At 44.9% G+C, this 24,680-nt stretch overlaps 1 protein-coding gene across 1 annotated transcript in view; it reads right to left on the minus strand.

Annotated features, from left to right (window-relative positions):
- LOC135511756 (capping protein, Arp2/3 and myosin-I linker protein 3-like) overlaps positions 1–24,680 on the minus strand; it is a 37,239-nt gene that overhangs the window by 6,755 nt on the left and 5,804 nt on the right. Inside the window, exons 3-33 of the mRNA XM_064933229.1 lie at positions 22,978–23,028; positions 22,820–22,879; positions 22,368–22,489; positions 22,145–22,239; positions 21,022–21,092; positions 20,824–20,897; positions 20,599–20,674; positions 20,408–20,496; positions 20,171–20,265; positions 19,988–20,074; positions 19,267–19,376; positions 19,058–19,135; positions 18,814–18,890; positions 18,197–18,301; positions 17,913–17,982; positions 17,610–17,691; positions 17,354–17,450; positions 17,130–17,184; positions 14,806–14,978; positions 13,727–13,795; positions 13,034–13,127; positions 12,691–12,789; positions 12,424–12,543; positions 12,042–12,155; positions 11,741–11,916; positions 11,471–11,558; positions 11,094–11,213; positions 10,900–10,966; positions 8,811–9,007; positions 5,976–6,055; positions 5,125–5,298 (exon numbers count right to left, since the gene is read on the minus strand). Coding sequence (XP_064789301.1) covers positions 5,125–5,298; positions 5,976–6,055; positions 8,811–9,007; positions 10,900–10,966; positions 11,094–11,213; positions 11,471–11,558; positions 11,741–11,916; positions 12,042–12,155; positions 12,424–12,543; positions 12,691–12,789; positions 13,034–13,127; positions 13,727–13,795; positions 14,806–14,978; positions 17,130–17,184; positions 17,354–17,450; positions 17,610–17,691; positions 17,913–17,982; positions 18,197–18,301; positions 18,814–18,890; positions 19,058–19,135; positions 19,267–19,376; positions 19,988–20,074; positions 20,171–20,265; positions 20,408–20,496; positions 20,599–20,674; positions 20,824–20,897; positions 21,022–21,092; positions 22,145–22,239; positions 22,368–22,489; positions 22,820–22,879; positions 22,978–23,028 — 3,065 coding nt within the window. The remainder of the gene's footprint in view (positions 1–5,124; positions 5,299–5,975; positions 6,056–8,810; positions 9,008–10,899; positions 10,967–11,093; positions 11,214–11,470; positions 11,559–11,740; positions 11,917–12,041; positions 12,156–12,423; positions 12,544–12,690; positions 12,790–13,033; positions 13,128–13,726; positions 13,796–14,805; positions 14,979–17,129; positions 17,185–17,353; positions 17,451–17,609; positions 17,692–17,912; positions 17,983–18,196; positions 18,302–18,813; positions 18,891–19,057; positions 19,136–19,266; positions 19,377–19,987; positions 20,075–20,170; positions 20,266–20,407; positions 20,497–20,598; positions 20,675–20,823; positions 20,898–21,021; positions 21,093–22,144; positions 22,240–22,367; positions 22,490–22,819; positions 22,880–22,977; positions 23,029–24,680) is intronic.

A 24,680-nucleotide genomic window follows, 5' to 3' on the forward strand; every position in this document is an offset into this window, starting at 1 on the left:
CCCATTCCTCATGTCAACACAGAGCTGCATCCCAGCACTGATTTAGACTAGTAGCACACAGGGCCCACAGAGCATGCACTTAATGCCCATCATTCTAACAGATGGACGGAGAGAGAAAGCGAGAGTGAAAGAGCGATACATTCATAAAGTGGTGGGTGACATGTAATAAAGCGACTGAAGATGATGCAACACTGACATATACAGTTGAAGTCGGAAGTTTACATACACCTTAACCAACTACATTTAAACTCAGTTTTTCACAATTCCTGACATTTAATCATAGTAATAATTCCCTGTCTTAGGTCAGTTAGGATTACCACTTTATTTTAAGAATGTGAAAAATTATTTATTTCATCACATTCCCAGTCGGTCAGAAGTTTACATACACTCAATTCGTATTTGGTAGCTTTGCCTTTAAATTGTTTAACTTGGGTGAAATGTTTCTGGTAGCCTTCCACAAGCTTCTCAGAATAAGTTGGGTGAATGTTGGCCCATTCCTCCTGACAGAGCTGTTGTAACTGAGTCAGGTTTGTAGGCCTCCTTGCTAGCACATACTTTTTCAGTTCTGCCCACAAATTTTCTATAGGATTGAGGTCAGGGCTTTGTGATGGCCACTCCAATACCTTGACTTTGTTGTCCTTAAGCCATTTTGCCACAACTTTTGAAGTATGCTTGGGGTCATTGTCCATTTGGAAGACCCATTTACTCAAAGCTTTAACTTCCTGACTGATGTCTTGAGATGTTGCTTCAATAGATCCACATAATTTTCCTGCCTCATGATGTCATCTATTTTGTGACGTGCACCAGTCCCTCCTGCAGCAAAGCACCCCCACAACATGATGCTGCCATCCCGTGCTTCACGGTTGGGATGGTGTTCTTCGGCTTGCAAGCCTCCCCCTTTTTCCTCCAAACATAACAAGGGTCATTTTTGCAAAACAGTTCCATTTTTGTTTCATCAGACCAGAGCACATTTCTCCAAAAAGTGTGATCTTAGTCCCCATGTGCAGTTGCAGACCGTATTTTGCCTTTTTTATGGCGGTTTTGGAGCAGTGGCTTCTTCCTTGCTGAGTGGCCTTTCAGGTTATGTCGATACAGGACTTGTTTTACTGTGGATATAGATACTTTTGTACCCGTTTCCTCCAGCATCTTCACAAGGTCCTTTGCTGTTGTTGTGGGATTGATTTGCACTTTTTGCACCAAACTACATTCAAATCAAATCAAAATCAAATCAAATTTTATTTGTCACATACCCCCCATACATATACACAGCAGATGTTAATGCGAGTGTAGCAAAATGCTTGTGCTTCTAGTTCCGACAATGCAGTAATAACCAACAAGTAATCTAACTAACAATTCCTAAACTACTGTCTTATACACAGTGTAAGGGAATAAAGAATATGTACATAAGGATATATGAATATGTGATGGTACAGAGCAGCATAGGCAAGATACAGTAGATGGTATTGAGTACAGTATATACATATGAGATGAGTATGTAAACAAAGTGGCATAGTTAAAGTGGCTAGTGATACATGTATTACATAAGGATGCAGTCGATGATATAGAGTACAGTATATACGTATGCATATGAGATGAATAATGTAGGGTAAGTAACATTATATAAGGTAGCATTGTTTAAAGTGGCTAGTGATATATTTACATCATTCCCATTATTAAAGTGGCTGGAGTTGAGTCAGTGTCAGTGTGTTGGCAGCAGCCACTCAATGTTAGTGGTGGCTGTTTAACAGTCTGATGGCCTTGAGATAGAAGCTGTTTTTCAGTCTCTCGGTCCCAGCTTTGATGCACCTGTACTGACCTCGCCTTCTGGATGATAGCGGGGTGAACAGGCAGTGGCTCGGGTGGTTGATGTCCTTGATGATCTTTATGGCCTTCCTGTAACATCGGGTGGTGTAGGTGTCCTGGAGGGCAGGTAGTTTGCCCCCGGTGATGCGTTGTGCAGACCTCACTACCCTCTGGAGAGCCTTACGGTTGAGGGCGGAGCAGTTGCCGTACCAGGCGGTGATACAGCCCGCCAGGATGCTCTCGATTGTGCATCTGTAGAGGTTTGTGAGTGCTTTTGGTGACAAGCCGAATTTCTTCAGCCTCCTGAGGTTGAAGAGGCGCTGCTGCGCCTTCTTCACGATGCTGTCTGTGTGAGTGGACCAATTCAGTTTGTCTGTGATGTGTATGCCAAGGAACTTAAAACTTGCTACTCTCTCCACTACTGTTCCATCGATGTGGATAGGGGGGTGTTCCCTCTGCTGTTTCCTGAAGTCCACAATCATCTCCTTAGTTTTGTTGACGTTGAGTGTGAGGTTATTTTCCTGACACCACACTCCGAGGGCCCTCACCTCCTCCCTGTAGGCCGTCTCGTCATTGTTGGTAATCAAGCCTACCACTGTTGTGTCGTCCGCAAACTTGATGATTGAGTTGGAGGCGTGCGTGGCCACACAGTCGTGGGTGAACAGGGAGTACAGGAGAGGGCTCAGAACGCACCCTTGTGGGGCCCCAGTGTTGAGGATCAGCGGGGAGGAGATGTTGTTACCTACCCTCACCACCTGGGGGCGGCCCGTCAGGAAGTCCAGTACCCAGTTGCACAGGGCGGGGTCGAGACCCAGGGTCTCGAGCTTGATGACGAGCTTGGAGGGTACTATGGTGTTGAATGCCGAGCTGTAGTCGATGAACAGCATTCTCACATAGGTATTCCTCTTGTCCAGATGGGTTAGGGCAGTGTGCAGTGTGGTTGAGATTGCATCGTCTGTGGACCTATTTGGGCGGTAAGCAAATTGGAGTGGGTCTAGGGTGTCAGGTAGGGTGGAGGTGATATGGACCTTGACTAGTCTCTCAAAGCACTTCATGATGACGGAAGTGAGTGCTACGGGGCGGTAGTCGTTTAGCTCAGTTACCTTAGCTTTCTTGGGAACAGGAACAATGGTGGCCCTCTTGAAGCATGTGGGAACAGCAGACTGGTATAGGGATTGATTGAATAAGTCCGTAAACACACCAGCCAGCTGGTCTGCGCATGCTCTGAGGGCGCGGCTGGGAATGCCGTCTGGGCCTGCAGCCTTGCGAGGGTTAACACGTTTAAATGTTTTACTCACCTCGGCTGCAGTGAAGGAGAGACCGCATGTTTCCGTTGCAGGCCGTGTCAGTGACACTGTATTGTCCTCAAAGCGGGCAAAAAAGTTATTTAGTCTGCCTGGGAGCAAGACATCCTGGTCCGTGACTGGGCTGGATTTCTTTCTGTAGTCCGTGGTTGACTGTAGACCCTGCCACATGCCTCTTGTGTCTGAGCCGTTGAATTGAGATTCTACTTTGTCTCTGTACTGATGCTTAGCTTGTTTGATAGCCTTACGGAGGGAATAGCTGCACTGTTTGTATTCAGTCATGTTACCAGACACCTTGCCCTGATTGAAAGCAGTGGTTCGCGCTTTCAGTTTCACGCGAATGCTGCCATCAATCCACGGTTTCTGGTTAGGGAATGTTTTAATTGTTGCTATGGGAGCGACATCTTCAACGCAAGTTCTAATGAACTCGCACACCGAATCAGCGTATTCGTCAATGTTGTTATCTGACGCAATACGAAACATGTCCCAGTCCACGTGATGGAAGCAGTCTTGGAGTGTGGAGTCAGCTTGGTCGGACCAGCGTTGGACAGACCTCAGCATGGGAGCTTCTTTTTTTAGTTTTTGTCTGTAGGCAGGTAACAGCAAAATGGAGTCGTGGTCAGCTTTTCCGAAAGGGGGGCGGGGCAGGGCCTTATATGCGTCGCGGAAGTTAGAGTAACAGTGATCCAAGGTTTTTCCACCCCTGGTTGCGCAATTGATATGCTGATAAAATTTAGGGAGTCTTGTTTTCAGATTAGCCTTGTTAAAATCCCCAGCAACAATGAATGCAGCCTCCGGATAAATGGTTTCCAGTTTGCAAAGAGTTAAAAAAAGTTCGTTCAGAGCCATCGATGTGTCTGCTTGGGGGGGGGATATATACGGCTGTGATTATAATCGAAGAGAATTCTCTTGGTAGATAATGCGGTCTACATTTGATTGTGAGGAATTCTAAATCAGGTGAACAGAAGGATTTGAGTTCCTGTATGTTTCTTTCATCGCACCATGCCTCGTTAGCCATAAGGCATACACCCCCACCCCTCTTCTTACCAGAAAGGTGTTTGTTTCTGTCGGCGCGATGCGTGGAGAAACCCGTTGGCTGCACCGCTTCGGATAGCGTCTCTCCAGTGAGCCATGTTTCCGTGAAGCACAGAACGTTACAGTCTCTGATGTCCCTCTGGAATGCTGCCCTTGCTCGGATTTCATCAACCTTGTTGTCAAGAGACTGGACATTGGCAAGAAGAATGCTAGGAAGTGGGGCACGATGTGCCCGTCTCCGTAGTCTGACCAGAAGACCGCCTCGTTTCCCTCTTTTTCGGAGTCGTTTTTTGGGCGCTGCATGCGATCCATTCCGTTGTCCTGTTTGTAAGGCAGAACACAGGATCCGCGTCGCGAAAAACATATTCTTGGTCGTACTGATGGTGAGTTGACGCTGATCTTATATACAGTAGTTCTTCTCGACTGTATGTAATGAAACCTAAGATGACCTGGGGTACTAATGTAAGAAATAACACGTAACAAAACAAAAAACTGCATAGTTTCCTAGGAACGCGAAGCGAGGCGGCCATCTCTGTCGGCGCCTGGAAACATTCATCTCTAGGAGACAGAACACTTCTCCTTCCTAAGCGGTATGATGGCTGTGTGGTCCCATGTTTGTAAGTCGCTCTGGATAAGAGCGTCTGCTAAATGACTTAAATGTAAATGTAAATGGTGTTTATACTTGATTGCTATTGTTTGTACAGATGAACGTGGTACATTCAGGCGTTTGGAAATTTCTCCCAAGGATGAAACAAACTTTTTTACTTGTGTCATGCACAATGTAGATGTCCTAACCGACTTGCCAAAACTATAGATTGTTAACAAGAAATTTGTGGAGTGGTTGAAAAATGAGTTTTAATGACTCCAACCTAAGTGTAAATAAACTTCAGACTTCAACTGTATATCATACTGTGCAGATTGCAGTTGCATATATCATACTACATGGGAGAGTGTGTATGCATGATAATGAGGATTCACAAACCCTGCGGGTGCCATGGCGACAGTGCGACACTCTTCCCCACATCCGTCTCCGCCAGAATCTGGCCCCTGATTGGAGAGCGTTGAGTTGCGGTTCCTACGGAAACCAAAAATGGCCAGCATATTGCGTCTCTTCTTTCGTCTGAGAGAGTGGGCTTTATGAAGAGAGGACAACTGACTGATATAGGGAAAGAGAGATGGCGAGGGTAAAGAGAGATGGCGAGGGTAAAGAGAGATGGCGAGGGTAAAGAGAGATGAGGGGAGCGAAACAGGAAAAAGAGAACGGGTAAAGACAAAAAGCAGATGTTATGAGAGACAAACTGACCATAGCTATGCTGTAAAAATACAGTATGTCTATATTTTTTAAGACATATATTTCTGTTCAGTTTGTCCCTTGCCAGCACCTGCACTTTTTATTATTCTCTCTATCATCAGACCCCCCAAACACTCTTAGAAAAAAGGTGCCGTCTAGAATCTAAAAGGGTTCTTCAGCTGTCCCCATAGGATAAACAACTGAAGAAGCCTTTTTGGTTCCAGGTAGAACCCTTTTGGTTCCAGGTAGAAACCTTTTTGGATTCCATGTAGAGCCCTTTCTATATATGGTTCAACATGAAACCCAAAAGGGTTCTGCCTGGAACCAAAAAAAGGTTTATCCTATGGGGACAGCCGTAAAAGAGCGCATGTTTCTCTGGGCTGCTGCCTCACTGAAACTTAATAACACTTCCCAGCAGCAAGGGATGTTGCTAGGATACCACTCCTGGCACGCAATGCTTTATCTAGAGTGCATTACTTTAGAAATATGTTTAACAGTAAATGTAATAATACTAAAAGCATAAACTTAACAAGATGATCTACCTATCAGGGAGCACTCTCTTGGTGTAGAAATCGGGGAGTCCATGATCAATAGGGGTGACAGCCCCATTTTCAGTGCAATGCTGTGGACAGAGAAAAACACCCATATTTCAGATTGACCATACAGATAGATGTAGGATCTTAATTTCACTAGTTTCTCACAGCAGACATTTTTTCTTGCAGCAACATGAAATGTGAATTATTAGGTGGATTATAATTAATGGACATTTTTTTAGGGGTGATACATTTTTTGTAGTTGAAAATCAAGTCTGAAATTTAAAATTGGACATTAAACTTCAGAAGCCTTTTTAAACATCAAAGTACTTTTTGGGGGGATTACGGTTTCATTTTTAAAAATGTTCTGTTGGTAATAATACAAATGGATTATACTACATAGCTTTGGAGAGATGACTTAACCCAATTGGAGTAATTCACTTATAGAGAACCCTGGACACAATCCAAATCATCCTTTAAATAGAGCAGCATGCTGCCACTGCCAGGACCTGGGAGGCCCCAGTATTGGGGAATATGCGGTGGGAATTAAGCAGGAGTCATAAATTAAATTACAACTTTTTGTATTATCATTATGTTAATTACATGAATAATTGCTCTAATGCAGGTATTCCCAAACTGGAGTACATTTTGTTGAACTTTTTATTTCTTCACATTTTCAAACAGTCCATTTATATTTTCCAACGAGGCTAAACATTTGGGAGAGTTTTTTTTCTCTCGCCTGAGTAGCCTTGTTTCACTGCCAAAAATAAAATAAAACCATCTCGTGTTCAGCGAAATAACAACACAATGTCATATACAGGTATCCTAGTCAAATAATTAACATCCAATCACATTAACCTTTACTCTCTCATGGGAATTCCACTAATTCCACTTATGTAGTCAAACTTACGTAGTCAAAAGTAGCTGCTGCTCATGTTGGTATCTACTGATGGTGCAAAAGCCATGACAGGGACACATAGTGGAGTGGTAACGCGTGTGCAAGCAGTTGCTCCCAATGCCACTTAGGTACACTGCAGAATCCACCGAGAGGCTCTTGATGCCAAGGGAATGTCTGACAGCTTGAAAGACTTTTTGGACACTACAGTGAAAATGGTTAACTTTGTTAAAGCAATGCCCCTGAACTCTCGTGTATTTTCTGCACTATGCAATGATATGGGCAGCAACCATGTAATGCTTTTAAAACATACAGAACTGCGCTGGTTATCAAGGGGCAAAGTATTGACAAGTTTTTTTCAAATTGAGACACGAGCTTAAAGTTTATTACTGACCATAATTTGCACTTGTCTGACCGCTTCCATGATGACGAGTTTCTCACACAACTGGCCTATCTGGGTGATGTTTTTTTTAATGATCTGAATCTAGAATTACAGGGACTCTCCGCAACTATATTAAATGTGCGGGACAAAATTGAGGCTATGATTAAGAAGTTGGAGCTCTTCTCTGTCTGCACTAATAAGGACAACACACAGGTCTTTCCATCATTGTATGATTTTTTGTGTGCAAATGAACTCAAACTTACGGACAATGTCAAATGTGATGTAGCGAAGCACCTGAGTGAGTTATTACGCAGGTACTTCCCCAAAACGGATTACACAAACAACTGGATTCGTTAACCCTTTCATGCCCTGCCTCCAGTCCACTTACTGAACAAGAGAGCCTCATCAAAATTGCAACAAGTGGTTATGTGAAAATGTAATTTAAAATCAGAAACCACTGTCAGATTTCTGGATAGGGCTGCGCTCAGAGTATCCTGCCGTAGCAAATCGAGCTGTTAAGACATTGATGCCCTTTGCGACCACAAATCCATGTGAGAGTGGATTTCCGGCCCTCAGTTGCATGAAAACTTAATACAAGTACAGACTGTGTGTGGAAAATTGTTTAAGACGGAGACTCTCTCCAATACAACCCAACATTGCAGAGTTATGTGCATCCCTTCAAGCACCCTTCTCATTAACCTGTGGTGAGTTATTCACCAGTTTCAATTAACAAATAAGGTTTTATATGTAAGATGGTTAAATAAAGAATCAAAATAATAATTATTTTTTATATTATTATTTGTGCCCTGGTCCTATAAGAGCTCTTTGTCACTTCCCACGAGCCGGGTTGTGACAAAAACTCACACTCATTCTTATGTTTAATAAAGTGTGCAGACCCTGGTGCTAGAGGGGGTACGCAGCTGGAGGTTGGATGTTTGAAGGGGTACGGGACTATAAACAGTTTGGGAACCACTGCTCTAATGGAATAGAATATGTGCATGAGCACACACACACACACACACACACACACACACACACACACACACACACACACACACACACACACACACACACACACACACACACACACACACACACACACACACACACACACACACACACACACACACACACACACACACACACGAACAGCACAGAGTTAGAAACCTGTATCAATCTGATATCAATCATATCTGGTTTATTTAATAAGAAAATGAATATGGCCACAAGTAATAAATTATGCATGTATCATAAGGGAATATTATCTTTTTAGTTGTCATTATCTATGCTAATAACATCTCTATCCTGTGTTATTAATATGCAAGTATCTCTATGTTACTCAGAGTTTTTAAAGTTCACATATATTTAACTATGTGTTGCCAAATCACTATCTCCTTAAATGTATAATTTAATAGCTAATATATCTACATCTACGCTTCTGCACTCAAATGAGAAATCTAAATCTAATCTAATATTCACAGGCAAGTATTACAAACATTCTGAGCAGTTCAGTAGCAACATTATATACTCCATATGGGGTGAGATGCTGAGGTCAGCTTCCTCTTACTGTGTCAGAAGGGGCATGTCCTGCTCGGTGCCTCCGTGGGGGCCTCGGCCTAACCCGCGTCACATGATGGAGAGGTGCACCTTGGGTAGGGAGCTCAGACAGCCCCTCCCAGGATGTAGAGCGAGAGAGGGCCGAGAAAGAAGAGAAAGAAGAGGACACAGAGGGGGGTGTGGAGGAGCTGGAGTCATCACACTGGCCTGAAAGAGAGAGAAAAGATAGGAAAAGATGACGAGATAAAAATGGAGAAGGAATTGGAAAGGGGCTAGAAGCTGTCAACGGTGCTTCAAAGACATACTGTTAAAAACTACAACAATTAGCAACTGCACTCAAATTCAGTGTATTCGGAAAGTATTCAGACCAGTTCACTTTTTCCACATTTTGTTATGTTACAGCTTTACCCTAAAATGGATAAAAAATATAACAAATCCTCAATCTACACCATATACCCCATAATGACAAAGCGAAAACAGGTTTTTAGAATGTCTGCAAATATATTAAATATAAAAAACAGAAATACCTTCTCTTACATAAGAATTCAGACCCTTGCTATGATACTCAGAATTGAGCTCAGGTGCATTCTGTTTCCATTGATCATCCTTGAGATGTTTCTATAACTTGGAGTCCACCTGTGGTAAATTAAATTGATTGGACATGATTTGGAAAGGCACACACGTGTATATAAGGTTCCACAGTTGACAGTGCATATCAGAGCAAAAACCAAACCATGAAGTTGAAGGAATTGTCTGTATAGCTCTGAGACAGGATTGTGTTGAGGCACAGATCTGGGAAAGGTAACAGAACATTTCTGCAGAATTGAAGGTCTCCAAGAACACAGTGGCCTCCATCATTCTTAAATGGAAGACGTTTGGAACCACCAAGACTCTTCCTAGAGCTGGCTGCCCGGCCAAACTGACCAATCAGGGGGAGAAGGGCCTTTGTCAGGGAGGTGACTAAGAACCCGGTAGTCACTCTGACAGAGCTCCAGAGTTCCTCTGTGGAGATGGGAGAACCTTCCAGAAGGACAACCATCTCTGCAGCACTCCACCAATCAGGCCTTTATGGTAGTGGCCAGACGGATGCCACTCCTGAGTTAACGGCACATGACAGCCTGCTTGGAGTTTGCCAAAAGGCACCTAAAAGAGTCTCAGACCTTGAGAAACATGATTCTTTGGTCTGATGAAATCAAGATTGAACATTTTGGCCTGAATGCCAGGCGTCATGTCGGGAGGGAACCTGGCCTCATCTCTACGGTGAAGCATGGTGGTGGCAGCATCATGCTGTGGGGATGTTTATCCATCGGCAGGGTTGAGGGAAAGATGAATGGAGCAAAGTATGAGATCCTTGATGAAAACCTGCTCCAGAGCGCTCAGGACCTCAGACTGGGGCGAAGGTTCACCTTCCAACAGGACAATCACACAGCCAAGACAACGCAGAAGCGGATTCGGGACAAGTCTCTGAATGTCCTTGAGTGGCCCAGCCAGAGCCCGGACTTTAACCCGATCGAACATCTCTGGAGAGACCTGAAAATAGCTGTACAGCGATGCTCCCCATCCAACCTGACAGATTGAGAGGATCTTTTTATACATTTCAATACATTTGCCAGAATTTCTAAAAACCTGTTTTCACTGTCATTACGGGATATTGTATGTAGATTGAGGGAAAGCATTTTTTAAATAAATTTTAGAATAAGGCTGTAACGTAAAACAATGTGGAATAAGTCAATGCATCTGAATACTATCTGAATGCACTGTATGTTGATGCAGGAATGGGCTTAGGCTGGCATGTACACCAGCCAAAAATGGCTCTCTCAGAGAGAGAGAGAGGAAAGGAGAGAGGAGGAGAGGAAAGGAGAGAGGAGGAGAGGAAGAGAGGAAAGGAGAAAGGGGGAGAGGAAAGGAGAGAGGAGGCGAGAGAGAGGGAGAGGAAAGGAGAGAGAGGGAGAGGAAAGGAGAGAAAGGGAGAGGAAAGGAGAGAGGAGAGGAAAGGAGAGAGGGAGAGCGGGAGAGGAAAACAGACTCACTAATGACCTCTAAAATAGAGCAGTTAGGAAGAGAAGGATAGAGAGATAGTGGTACGGAGGCATACTCACTCAGCCTGGTAGAGACAGGTCGAATACGTCTAGTTCTAGAGCTACGCTTCTTAATGGCAATTGTGTCCTAGAGAAGGCAGAGAAAGACGTAGAAGCAAAAACAAACAAACACATCCCAGACAATCACAAAACACATACGCTCACACATACCATACACACACTCTAAGCAGACAATCCCAATACACAATGCTCACTATACTGGTGCCCATCTCATCATCTGTGAGGTCCAGAGAGTCTCTGTGTCTGTGTGACCTCAGACCTGTTCGTCCGTCATATGTTACCTCCCAGCGCTTCACCTGGGACACCCGCCGCGTCTGGGACAGGGATCAGACAATACGCTTCAATAAATGTATTATGAAGTTTGTTATGAATAATACTGCAACACTCATGAATGTGTTCTGACTGGTTTCATAAAGGTTTTATGAATGTTTCTATGAATGACACTGCAAAAGTGTAATGGTGTTATGAATGCCTGTATACCCCTTTCAAGTAAAGCTTTACCAATAATTGTAAGCAAAAGGTGACAAGCCCATATAGACAGAGACACAGACAGATGGCAACGTGTCTATACCAGAGTCTTGTGAGTGGCGTAGAGCTCCTGCAAGATCTGATCCACGATGGAGTTGGTGAGATAGGAGACCACTGAGAGCTTCACCTCCCTGAGAGAGGGGGAGAGAGACAAAACGTGTGGGGAGGAGAGGGAGGGCAGGGCAGAGAGGAGGGAGAATAAGTTCACAGATACCCACACTGATTCAATTGAACAAAGAAGGCTGCATTGCTTATCTTCCTCCCTCAGCTCCCCCTCCCTCCGTCCCCCTTACTCCCCCTCCCTCCCCCTTACTCCAGCGCTCGGTGAATGTCCTGTGCTGCTCTCTCCATCAAGGCTGTGCGGATGGCGGAGCGAGGGATGGAGACGCGCTCCGAGACAGACGAGAGCTGAGGACGTAATCTCTCCGCAGCAGAGGAGGACAGCGGGCACAACTCACGACAGAGAGACACCATGGAATCAACAATCACCTGTCAATCAAACAACCAATTAAACAAACAGATAAACAACTATGTCTATGTTTGATTGAGAAATGGTGAAGGAGTAAGTAAACAGATGATGTTGAATGAGTGATGTACAGTATTGAGCAGTATACCTGTAGTTCCTTGTCAGCTGCTCTGGTCAGTTCCCCTGCCAGTTGGTCCAGTCTCTGTCTGACTGGCCCGTCTACTGACAGCACATGAGCTAGCTCACAGAGAGAGGGGTACAGCTGAGAGAGAGAGAGTTCTCATGGAACTTTTGTGTAATGTTTACTGTTAATTTCTTATAGTTTATTTCACTTTTTTTATTATATATTTCACTTGCTTTGGCAATGGAAACATATGTTTCCCATACCAATAAAGCTCCTTAAATTCTAATTGAATTGAGAGAGATAGTTGGGGGGGTCATATGAATACACAAAGACATACAATTAACACTTTAAACTCACATACACTCCAGATGTTAGAGAAATGATTCAGGCATGTGCACACACTCACCGCACGGGAGTTTCTGGCCTCCTTCAGCACCTGTTTAGCAGCTTGAATCTCCTCCATCTCCCCTACTCCACGCAGCACACACACCTGCTGCTGCACACACACACTCAGACGCTCCATCAGCTGGTAAACAGAGAACAGACATGAAGGAGGAACGTCAGTAAAAGATATACAGGTTTACAATACACACATATTGCTCTCGTGATGGCTCAACTCACTCTCTCGCAGTCACACACACACACATGAATTATATACATATGCTGTATCTACCTGTTCAGCAGTGCTGGTGACCAGGCCCTGGTGCAGCCGTAGAGCCTGTCTCTGAGAGAAGCGCTGAGTCTGGTTGTTCCGCAGCAGAGCACGCTGGATCTGATGATCACAGATAAAAACCATTCACTCACACTGGCAATATGGTCATGTGTGGTAATCTCAATGAAGCAGTGTAATTTGAATTGGAAAAAGCAGGAAAGGGTTGGTGACGGTAGATCCCCAGTAGAGAAAAGAAGCAGGGGAGGAAAGGACAAGGCAGATGAGATGAGAGGATGGTTAACAGAGGAATGGAGGGAGACATTGAGATGGGTGCAGACGAACTCGGGTAGCGTCAGGAGCCCACCTTGGTCAGTGCCTGCTCTGTCCTCTCAGAGGTACTACGGTACGCCTGGCTGATGTCACTGAGGGGGAGGGGCATGTACTGCAAGGTGAAGTTACTGAGGGAAAACCCACCGGCAGAGTTAAAAGAAAGAGAAGGTATTTGAGTTAGGAAGGAGACAGAGAGGAAGGAAATAGAAAGAGAACTGCAGAAAAACAGTTAGAGACCCAAGCCTTAATATCCCCAGTGGACAGAACTCCCAGAATTCCCCCACATTATGCTGGACTATGGACTGTGATAGGATGAGTAATGCTTTGATTATTGCAACCTAATTAAAGGGGAAAATCGAAGCTCTCTGGCTGACCCTCACAAGTACGTGTTTAGTCCTGTGTGTGTAAAGTAAGCTAGGTTTGCTTCCTGTATACCGGAGTTTATATATTAGCCAGCTAATTCTAAAAATACTCAGAACAACAGTGAATGTAAATTAGACAGAACTTCAGATACCCCAATGTCTCTTGGATCCTAATTAAGTAAAATGTCTTGCATAGAAGAGTGTGTGTGTGTGTGTGTGTGTGTGTGTGTGTGTGTGTGTGTGTGTGTGTGTGTGTGTGTGTGTGTGTGTGTGTGTGTGTGTGTGTGTGTGTGTGTGTGTGTGTGTGTGTGTGTGTGTGTGTGTGTGTGTGTGTGTGTGTGTGTTTAAAGCACAAACAGTCTCACTGTTCAAGGGCTCGAGCCACATCCAGGAATCCTGTAGCTGAGGTGTTGTTACGATCCCACGTCACACTCCTGTCAGGACAGTGGAGAACCAGTGTCAAACACAACCATCTAACCAAGTCACTCCTGTCAGGACAGTGGAGAACCAGTGTCAAACACAACCATCTAACCAAGTCACTCCTGTCAGGACAGTGGAGAACCAGTGTCAAACACAACCATCTAACCAAGTCACTCCTGTCAGGACAGTGGAGAACCAGTGTCAAACACAACCATCTAACCAAGTCACTGCTGTCAGGACAGTGGAGAACCAGTGTCAAACACAACCATCTAACCAAGTCACTCCTGTCAGGACAGTGGAGAACCAGTGTCAAACACAACCATCTAACCAAGTCACTGCTGTCAGGACAGTGGAGAACCAGTGTCAAACACAACCATCTAACCAAGTCACTGCTGTCAGGACAGTGGAGAACCAGTGTCAAACACAACCATCTAACCAAGTTACTCCTGTCAGGACAGAGATGAACCAGTGTCAAACACAACCATCTAACCAAGTCACTCCTGTCAGGACAGTGGAGAACCAGTGTCAAACACAACCATCTAACCAAGTTACTCCTGTCAGGACAGAGAGGAACCAGTGTCAAACACAACCATCTAACCAAGTCACTGCTGTCAGGACAGTGAAGAACCAGTGTCAAACACAACCACAACCATCCAACCAAGTCACTCCTGTCAGGATATGGGAGAACCAGTGTCAAACACAACCATCTAACCAAGTCACTCCTGTCAGGACAGTGAATAATCAGTGTCAAACACAACCACAACCAAGTCACTCCTGTCAGGACAGGGGATAACCAGTGTCAAACACAACCATAACCATCCAACCAAGTCACTCCTGTCAGGACAGGGGATAACCAGTGTCAAACACAACCATAACCATCCAACACAAGTCACTCCTGTCAGGACAGGGGATAACCAGTGTCAAACACAACCATAACCATCCAACCAAGTCACTCCTGTCAGGACAGGGGATAACCAGTGTCAAACACAACCATACCTTCTATCTTTCCCTCCCTGTCTCTTGCCTGAGTGTGGTGTTGATCTGTAGGGCTTTGCTCAGCATCTTGGCTCCAATGTCCTCCAGGCTGTTCCCACTCAGGTCCACCTTTCGCAGACAGGTGTTGCTGCCCAGAGCGTTTACCAGCACTGTGCCCCGAGAACGCAGCCGCGAGTCAGCCAGTGAGAGGGACTGGAGGGCCTGGGGAGGGAGAGGGGAGAGAAAAGGTAAGGATGGAGGGAGATGGGATAGGGTGGAGAGCAGGGGAGAGGTAAAACAGAAGAAAAGGGATGGAAAGGAGATGACAGTGGAGAGAGATGGGATAGGGTGGAGAGCAGGGGAGAGGTGAAGCAGAAGAAAAGGGATGGAAAGGAGATGACAGTGGAGAGAGATGGGATAGGGTGGAGAGCAGGGGAGAGGTGAAGCAGAAGAAAAGGGATGGAAAGGAGATGACAGTGGAGAGAGATGGGATAGGGTGGAGAGCAAGGGAGAGGTGAAGCAGAAGAAAAGGGATGGAAAGGAGATGACAGTGGAGAGAGATGGTTAAATACAGCTAGGAACAGGTGGCAGCAGTGCTGAGGAGGAACTGAGGAATTTAGCATTTGTAATAGAGGGATGTGTCAGTTTTGTACACAAAGGTAATAATTCAGAGGGCACAATATGTTACAGCCCACAGTAACAGGGCCATGGAGTGATATACAAATTAATAAAATATAAAAAACTGAAATTCATTATATACATAAGTTTTCAGACCCTTTGCTATGAGCCTAGAAATTAAGCTCAGGTGCAACCTGTTTACATTGATCATCCTTGAGATGTTTCTACAACGTCATTGGAGTCCACCTGTGGTAAATTCAATTGATTAGACATGATTTGAAAAGGTACATACCTGTCTATACAAGGTTCCACAGTTGACAGTGCATGCCAGAGCAAAAACTAAGCCATGAGGTCGAAGGAATTGTCCATAGAGCTCTGAGACAGGATTACATCACAGACACAGATCTGGGAAAGGGTAATAAAAAATGTACGGCAGCATTGAAGGTCCCCAAGAACACAGTTGCCTCCATCATTCTTAAATGGAAGAAGTTTGGAACCACCAAGACTCTTCCTGGAGCTGGCCGCCTGGCCAAACTGAGCAATCGGGGGAGAAGGGCCTAGGTCAGGGCGGTAACTAAGAACCTGGTGGTCACTCTGACAAAGCTCTAGAGTTCCTCTGTAGAGATGGGAGAACCTTCCAGAAGGACAACCATCTTTACAGCACTCCACCAATCAGGCCATTATGGTAGAGAGAGGCCAGACAGAAGCCACTCCTCAGTAAAAGGCACATGACAGCCTGCTTGGAGTTTGCCAAAAGGCACCTAAAGACTCTCAGACCATGAGAAACAAGATTATCTGGTCTGATGAAACCAAGATTGAACTCTTTGGCCTGAATGCCAAGCTTCACGTCTGGAGGTAACCTGGCACTATCCCTACGGTGAAGCATGGTGGCGGCACCATCCCTACGGTGAAGCATGGTGGTGGCAGCATCATGCGGTGGGGATGGTTTTCAGCGGCAGGGACTGGGAGACTAGTCAGGATTGAGGCAAAGATGAACGGAGCAAAGTATAGAGAGATCCTTGATGAAAATCTGCTCCAGAGCACTCAGAACCTCAGACTCGGGTGAAGTTTCACCTTCCAACAGGTCAACGACCCTAAGCACACAGTCAAGACAAAGCAGGAGTGGCTTCGGGACAAGTCTCTGAATGTTCTTGAGTGGCCCAGCCAGACCCCGGACTTGAACCCGATCCAAAATCTCTGAAGAGACCTGAAAATAGCTGTGACGCTCCCCATCCAACCTGACAGAGCTTGAGAGGATCTACAGAGAAGAATGGGAGGTGTGCTAAGCTTGTAGTGTCATACCCAAGAAGCCTCAAGGCTGTAATCACTGCCAAATATGCTTCAACAGAGTACTGAGTAAAGGGTCTGAATACTTAAGTAAATGTGATACCCCCCCACAAAAATATAAATTAGAAAAATAATTATAAAAAACAGTTTTGCTTTGTCATTATGGGGTAATGTGTGTAGATCGATGAGAAAACTTTTTTTTTAAATACATTTTAGACTAAGGATGTATCCTAACCAAAGGTGGAAAAAGTCAAAGGGTCAGAATACTTTCTGAAGGCAAGGTACTCGAAGGGAAACACTATACTGTAGAAAATAACAAGTATTTATGTATGAGAGAATACCATGTACAATACAGTCTGTGTGTGTGGAGAATATCAGTATATCACAATGAGTTTCCGTACAATCAATGAACATTCAATTGTGTATAATGTGTGAATGATGTGTGAATTGTGACGCATTCTCACTCACACATTCCTCCTCCTGTATGAGTTGGACCAGCTTGTGTAGGATTTCATCCAGCACCCTGTACAAAGATCCATGGGGAGAGAGGCAGTTCAGGCTACACTCAGCAGGAGCTCTGGCACTAGTAATTTCCTGCTGCTATCGTAATCATCCTAGTCTGCCTGAGGAAAATCAAGCTCTGATGCAAACTGACGCACACACACACACAGAGTGCCTCTGTAGGACTGCACCTGCTCTTGATGTTGAAGTTCTTGCCCAGATACAGGTGCTTTAGGGAGGTGTGTCTGGAGAGAGCTGGTAGAACTGAGAGAAGGTCTGCATCCAGCCCTGTAAACACAACTACATCAAGCACACACCATCCCCTCATACAACACAAGCTCAAACAGACAACCCCCTCACACAAAACTAGCTTGAGTGGTGCAGGCTGCCACAGCGGTGCAGAGTATCACACTGTGCCATAGTGGTAGAGTCAGTCATTCTGCTCACCGTTGTCTGAGATGTCCAGAGTGGCGATGGAGGAGAGCCTAGGGAACAGCTCCTGGATCACAGAAGCTCCTGCAGATTTCAGCTGAGGCAGGCAGGCAGGCAGACAGACAGAGAGTGAGCATGTGTGAGAGGAGGACATTCAAAGCACAATAACAGGAGACCTTGACATAGTTTTCATCTATAGCTACTGCTCAGTAAGTCCTTATTGGAAACATAAGCAATGAATGCCAGAGAGATAAATATGGTCAATTATATATAGGCCAGCAGGAATTGAATGTTGTGTACAGAGTGACAGACTTGTACCTCACAGCCACTAATGTCCAGGTGTAGGTCATTGATGTGAGGGTTTGTGGTCAGACCGATGAAGAGAGACCTAAAGAAAGAGAGAGGGAAAAATAAACATAAGGGGAAAAGGTGTTTACAACAAAGACCTTTTAGCTTCTTTCTCTTTCTGGAAATTCACACCCTTTAACGTAGTGTCATTTGTCATGGTGACCAGTGTGTGTTGTGCAGCTAGCCTGGTCCCAGTCACTCCAGTGAGATGCAGGTGTGACAGAGAGAGACCAGGGGAGAATAGGGTAACTGACCTCAGGGCCTCAGGGGGCAGCTTCATAGAGGCCAGGCTGACATGGGTGAGACTGAAGGCCGAGCTGAAGAACTGACGGAACAACGGCAGGTTCTCCTTCACTTTCCTGGGAGAGGAGCGAGGTCAGAGTGAGATGAATGAGAGAGGAGAGGAAGAAGTAGAGATGGAGTGGGAGGGAAAGGTTGATAGAAGGTGAGTGGTTAATTGTTGATTGTCTGGATAAATAAGAGACTGGTATGAAGTGGAGAGCGTATTCCGATGGAATGAGACAGAGACAATGGAGCTGGTCAAAGAGGAGGGAGCAAGTGGGGTCAGATGATAAGTCTTATCTATGCAGACGGCTCTCGGAGTTTAAAACCACAGACACAACTACAGAAAGGAACACAATGTTCCAGTGATTCCCACAAAGCTGATTTTTGATTTCACATTGAAGGGAACGACAGAGATAAGACAGATAAGAGTAAAAATAAAAAGAGAGAGCGAAAGATCAAGCCTGAGGATTTTAAGAATAAAAAGATCCCTTGCTAAAAATTTGCCTTCCATCTTCACGCCGAGCCTCAAAGCATTTTTCTGCCACATCACCCCAAAGAAATAGTTAATCTCAAGGATGTGACTAACCTGTGGGAGAAGGTATTTTTGGAGAGATTCAAGTAGGAGAGATCGGCACAACAACCCCTCAGCAGAGCCCCAAATAGCTACGTGAGAGAAGCGAGAGTTGTGTTGTGCAGTTTTAGTGGGAGAGAGAAAAAGACAGCGGTTGGGGATTATAGAGGAAGAAAAAGACAGAAGTTGCAGATAAACTCTTTAAAATGCTTAGTTCTATAAGTGTGCAATCCAATTCTCAGAGACAGTAGATTCTCACCGAGTCAACAGAACAGTCAGTGCCAGACAGGTCCAAATGGACCAGACAATTAGGCTGGGACAGGAACAGGCACAGATTCTAAAGAAAGAGAGAGAAAAGATGGTTAACTGAGAAACTGACTCATAAGGCATCAGCAGTGTATTTACTATACTGTTGGTTTGTTTACAGAGTATGAGTGTATATGTAAGTGTATGTGTATGTTTTCTGACCGAGGCATCCTCCCCAGACAGGAACCCAGGGTTCTTGCTCAGGTCCAGGTGCAGCAGAGAGTTAGAATACTCATCACTGGAGCACAGAGTCTGAGACAGAGACACCACACCTGAGACACACAGAGAGGGGGAGGGGGAAGCCACGAGGGATGCATTCAGCTAGCTAATGCAAATGTACACAACAAAAAAATACAGTTTCAGAATATTTTTTGTTATGTGATTCTCATCCGTACCTGTGTGAAGTATAATTCTTCATTCAATATTCAGTATTCCAATTCGAAATATTTAAAAAGCGGGGGAGTAACACAGAACATTCTGCCTGAAGGATGGTTACCGTGGGGGCATATCATGACTCTTGAAGCTTTGTAGAGTAGACAAAACATTACATTAACACACAGAGATGTTGGTGGGGGAATTACAGGAGGTACAGATGTTTCTATCACCTCAGCTAGAAAAGTAGCATGCATGCATGGCTTAGTGGCATGTTCAATCAGCTGTTGCTGCTTCATCAAACCCAAACACAGTTGGAGGTGTTCATGAACTGATTCTCCAGCTGATTGTTCCTGCTTGCTGAATTACTGCCTTGTATTAACGTCAGGGTACACTGGGGTGTAAGGGAGGATGCTTATGCAACATGGAGTAGGACAGGGGGGGGGGCTTTTCTAGTAGAGAGATGGAGAGATTGAGCGATGGAAGGATGGAGAGGTGAAACAGTCTAAACCTTTGGAGTTGAGGAAGGTCTTGGAGAGGTTGAGAAGACGCAGTCCTTTGCTGAGGCGACACACTTGCTGGATGAGGTGAGCCACACCTACACCAGAGGAGGAGAGATGTCACTAAAACAAACATAATGTGGAAGTCAAACTAGTGTGGAAGTCAAACAGGAAGTTAGGCATCTGCTTGGTACCTTGGTTGTCCAGTGTGTTGTGGGCCAGATTCAGAGAGTGGATGACAGAAGCAGGATTCTCTGAGAGGGCAACTGACAGCTTCTGAGGAAAGTCACTGCAACATACACAATATACAGTACACACATTTGGACATAGACACAATGACACACACAAACACTTTATAGTTTAAGGTTCTAACATACTTATTATTATTTTTTAAAGTATGCGTGAGAAGTGTGAAGCAAGGGAAAACTCACGATTTGAGACCAGCATTCTCCAGAGTGATCTCTTCCAGACTGGAGGACTTACTGAGGGTGTGCAGAACCTGCTCAGTGACCTCTAACCCCTGAAATTAGAAATGATCTCATTTCGTTGCACGCATAATAACTTCTGAATAATATCAATGACCATTTAAAGCACAAGGGGAGACAGACAGAAGGATACTTACTATGCGTATGTCCTTACAGTATAGTTTGGTGAACCAGGTATTGTACGCCAGTGATGCCACAATAACTGCCAAGTCCCTGTCATAAACACGCAACAATTAGTGCACTGAAACAGGTACATTTCATAATACCCGTAATATACATTTATCAACTGGATTTATTAAGGCTGCAGCAACATCAACTCGACAGAGTCATACCCTCTTTCTTTCCCTCTCCCCTTCTCTCACCTGCTTTCCAGGTGGCTGAAGTCCACTAGATTAAACTCCCTGTTGTCTTGGGAGTGATAGATAGTGTCCACATCCTAGGAACAAGATTACCCATGAGTCAACTTGCTATAGTATATGACCCCCTCAATTGAAAGTACAGTGTTGTATATAACTCTCCTGTGCACTCACACACAACCGGCCTACTCCCATTGCGCTTACCCACTGCACTTCCTCCTTGCAGCTGATTCCATTATAGTCACACAGGGCAGCGTAGGTCTCCGAAAACCCTCCTGAGACAGAGAGGAAGAAAAATAGCAGATGGTGAGACAAGTGTTTAAAGAGCACTTGGTTATTTCAGAGAGGGAAAGAGGGAAGAGGGAAAAAGAGAGACAACAAGCAGTGCAATTACTCTACAATGTCGGTGTAGAAATATAGTTATGAACCTAGCTATGTTAAGATGAATCTACTAACTGTGCGTTGCTCTGCATAAGAGTGTCTGCAAAATGACTAAAATGTCAACTGTAAATGTGCTATACACTGCATGTAGTGCAGTGGGTTTCTCTATCCATTTGTCTCTTAATCAAATTACTCAACCATTTCCTATGACTGTCTATCTATCACCTTCCTGAATCTGCTCATATGCACAGGTACGTGAAGAGACCTTTCAAGGGCCATGTGCTCAAAATGGCCGCACCCCTTCATAATTCATATCTCGAAATGTATAACATTGTTGACCATGGACCTATTTATTTCTGCAACAACACACTCAGTCATCATCACACATAAGCAAGATAAAACAGTGCCTCATGATTGACATCTGGAAAAGAGGGTGGGCTTTCAGCTGATCATTTAGCTAGCTCGATTTATTTGACTGATTGTGATTTATCTTCAATGCTCGAATCAAATAATAAGTTCATAATATAATATTCATAATCTCCTAACTCATATAATACGGCTCGCTAGCGAGTGGCTTGTGTGGATATTTTTGTATATGGTGGTTAGCTAGGGTCTAGACTACCTGCGTTGCTGCTGCCCTGACACACATGCATATCCTGACTGAAGGAGGGATGGAGTTCAGTCGGAGGGTGATGATGCAGTCGCTCCTGTCTATGTCTTTCTGCCTCTCTCTGCTGAGCGTATCAGCCAACCAGACTGAATAGTGATGATGATGTAGGCTGAATCAAGTGTTAATCAAATGTTATGCTACGGTGGCAGTACTGTTGATATTTTAACAAGGTAGCTAGCCACACACACATGACCGGTGACCGCACAGGTAGAGCCCTATCTGTGCGCCCGCCCGCCCGCCTGTCTATGCCTGCCTTCCTGCCTGTGAGTCTCTTACCACAGGCCCTCTGGGTTTCCATAGACGTCTCTGAGCTGGGGGAGTGCTTCCTGCTTCCCTCAGAAGGTTCACTGTCTGAATGACAGATGGAGGGACTGAAAGAGAGAGAGGGGACAAAAGGAGGTTTAAGTTAGAAGGGACAAATTAGCTAACATGAATCATTTGTCTGGGTTTCAACACTGTCTGGTAAAGGAGTCTGTGCTGTCTGAAAATGGACACTTACGCAAACACAGAGTTGTTAAATATTCTGGACAGGGCAAAGTTAACATGGCTGACCACATGACTGAGGTGGTCACGTGACTGTAGCCACAAGGAATAAGTGGACTTGTCCGTGTCTATGACGACCTGCACAGAAACAACATAGTTTCAATGACTGTAGAGTGATACAGGCACCACAGTGATTTTGATGGCATGATGCTGAAATTTGAAATGGATAATTGACAGTTAACTGCAGGAAATATATGATTACAGTAGCTCTACGTACAGGAATTAAGATCCTCATATCTCCATTATGCAAAATAATGAAATTAACTGATTTCAAATAATTACTCAGATGTTGAGATGATTGACACTCCATAATAAATCTGTTTAGACAACTAATCAGTTGTAATGAAGAGGCCACAGGGACAATGCACTAACATGGCCATTCAAAACCAAAAAAATTATGTTATTCACCTGATGCTCTGGGTGACTGTTCATGGCTCGGATCTCCAAGAAGTTAAATGTCACCTCTATCTGCAATGAACGCCACATTTTGAACCTATTTGTTAACATGCTGACAATTATGTGCATGGTAAGTGGTAAATAGTGTACATACAGATCATGTGGGCTACCTTTGTTGGAACCTTGGCGACCAGGAGATAGAGCCTCCATGTTGTGAGAACCTGAGACAACCAGAGAAACAGGAACAAATTAAATCCATCCTGGGCAAAGGTTCACTGCACTCTCAAGACTCGCTAAGGGCATCAGATTCTCTGATGGGTTGCCATGGTAATGGAGAGTGAAATGTGGAGCCCTCTCTGTATTCATCTATTGATCTGGGTAGGAATATTTTTTCCACAACATGATGCTATGGATGGGCTGAGGTGTACACTGTGGAGGATTGCATTCGCAGGCCGTGCATTAAGATGCTCTATTGAAATGATTACAACAATAATAGTTGGGAAGTCATTCAAATAAATCACACATACGCACACACCCACACACAGATGTACTGTAAACGTACGCTCACACATTAAATCCGCTTGAGCTACAAACACAATCTCTATGCCCTAGTCTCATGCTCCTTCTGTCCATATTTTTGGGGAGAATGAAGAAACTTTCGTAAATATTGTTCAAGCACAGTGTAACATTTTCATCAGATAAACATATTTATCAGATGCTCTCTCCCTTCCTCTCTCAGACTCTCGTCCTTCACTCCTGATCATTTCCCTTTCCTCTCTGATGCCCCTTTAAAACAGCTCTCTGAGAAGTAGCTGAGGAGGGATGGAGGAACATTTTCTCCTCTGCATTTCTCTTTGTGGCCATCACTCTCATTTGTTCTCTCTCCAGTAACACTACTACACAGTATGCCCTCTTAATGAAAAACAGTAATTAAATGATGGCTCCCCCTCTCTGTTGCATTTTGAGAGAGGTGCTTGACTCTACCCATCAGAATCAAACACTTGCCAGCAGCCACAACACCTACACCCCCCCACAACATCAAACCCACACCCACACACAACATCAAACCCCCACAACATCATACTCCCCCACAACACCCACACACCCCCACAACATCAAACACCCACACACACAACATCAAACCCCCACAACACACACACACAACATCAACCTCCCCCCAAAACGAGGGGTGTGTCTAATGTTAGAGAAAAAAAGAGAGAAAGAGAGAAAAGAGAGCAAGAGTCTCCTGCATTTCCAACAAGTCACTTCAAAGACACTGTGTCTGAAGGAGTTGATTAAAACGTGCAGATAGTATCACATTAACCTGATGAGTTGGGGGAGGTATCCTGGGTAGGGGGTGGAGACAGTGTGTGCGTACTGTACCATATGAGTTTATACAAGTAAATCATGCTGGAGAGAGGGGTGGGGAGACAGTCCCCCCAGGAGAAAAGGGTGGGGAGACAGTCCCCCCAGGAGAAAAGGGTGGGGAGACAGTCCCCCCAGGAGAAAAGGGTGGGGAGACAGTCCCCCCAGGAGAGAAGGGTGGGGAGACAGTCCCCCCAGGAGAGAAGGGTGGGGAGACAGTCCCCCAGGAGAAAGGGTGGGGAGACAGTCCCCCCAGGAGAGAAGGGTGGGGAGACAGTCCCCCAGGAGAGAAGGGTGGGGAGACAGTCCCCCCAGGAGAGAAGGGTGGGGAGACAGTTCCCCCAGGAGAGAAGGGTGGGGAGACAGTCCCCCCAGGAGAGAAGGGTGGGGAGACAGTCCCCCCAGGAGAGAAGGGTGGGGAGACAGTCCCCCCAGGAGAGAAGGGTGGGGAGACAGTTCCCCCAGGAGAGTCCTTATCAAAGTCTTCCAGATCAAAGGGACATACCAC

This window comes from Oncorhynchus masou, chromosome 24 (genome assembly GCF_036934945.1).
Source record: "Oncorhynchus masou masou isolate Uvic2021 chromosome 24, UVic_Omas_1.1, whole genome shotgun sequence".
NCBI classification, from domain to species: domain Eukaryota; kingdom Metazoa; phylum Chordata; class Actinopteri; order Salmoniformes; family Salmonidae; genus Oncorhynchus; species Oncorhynchus masou.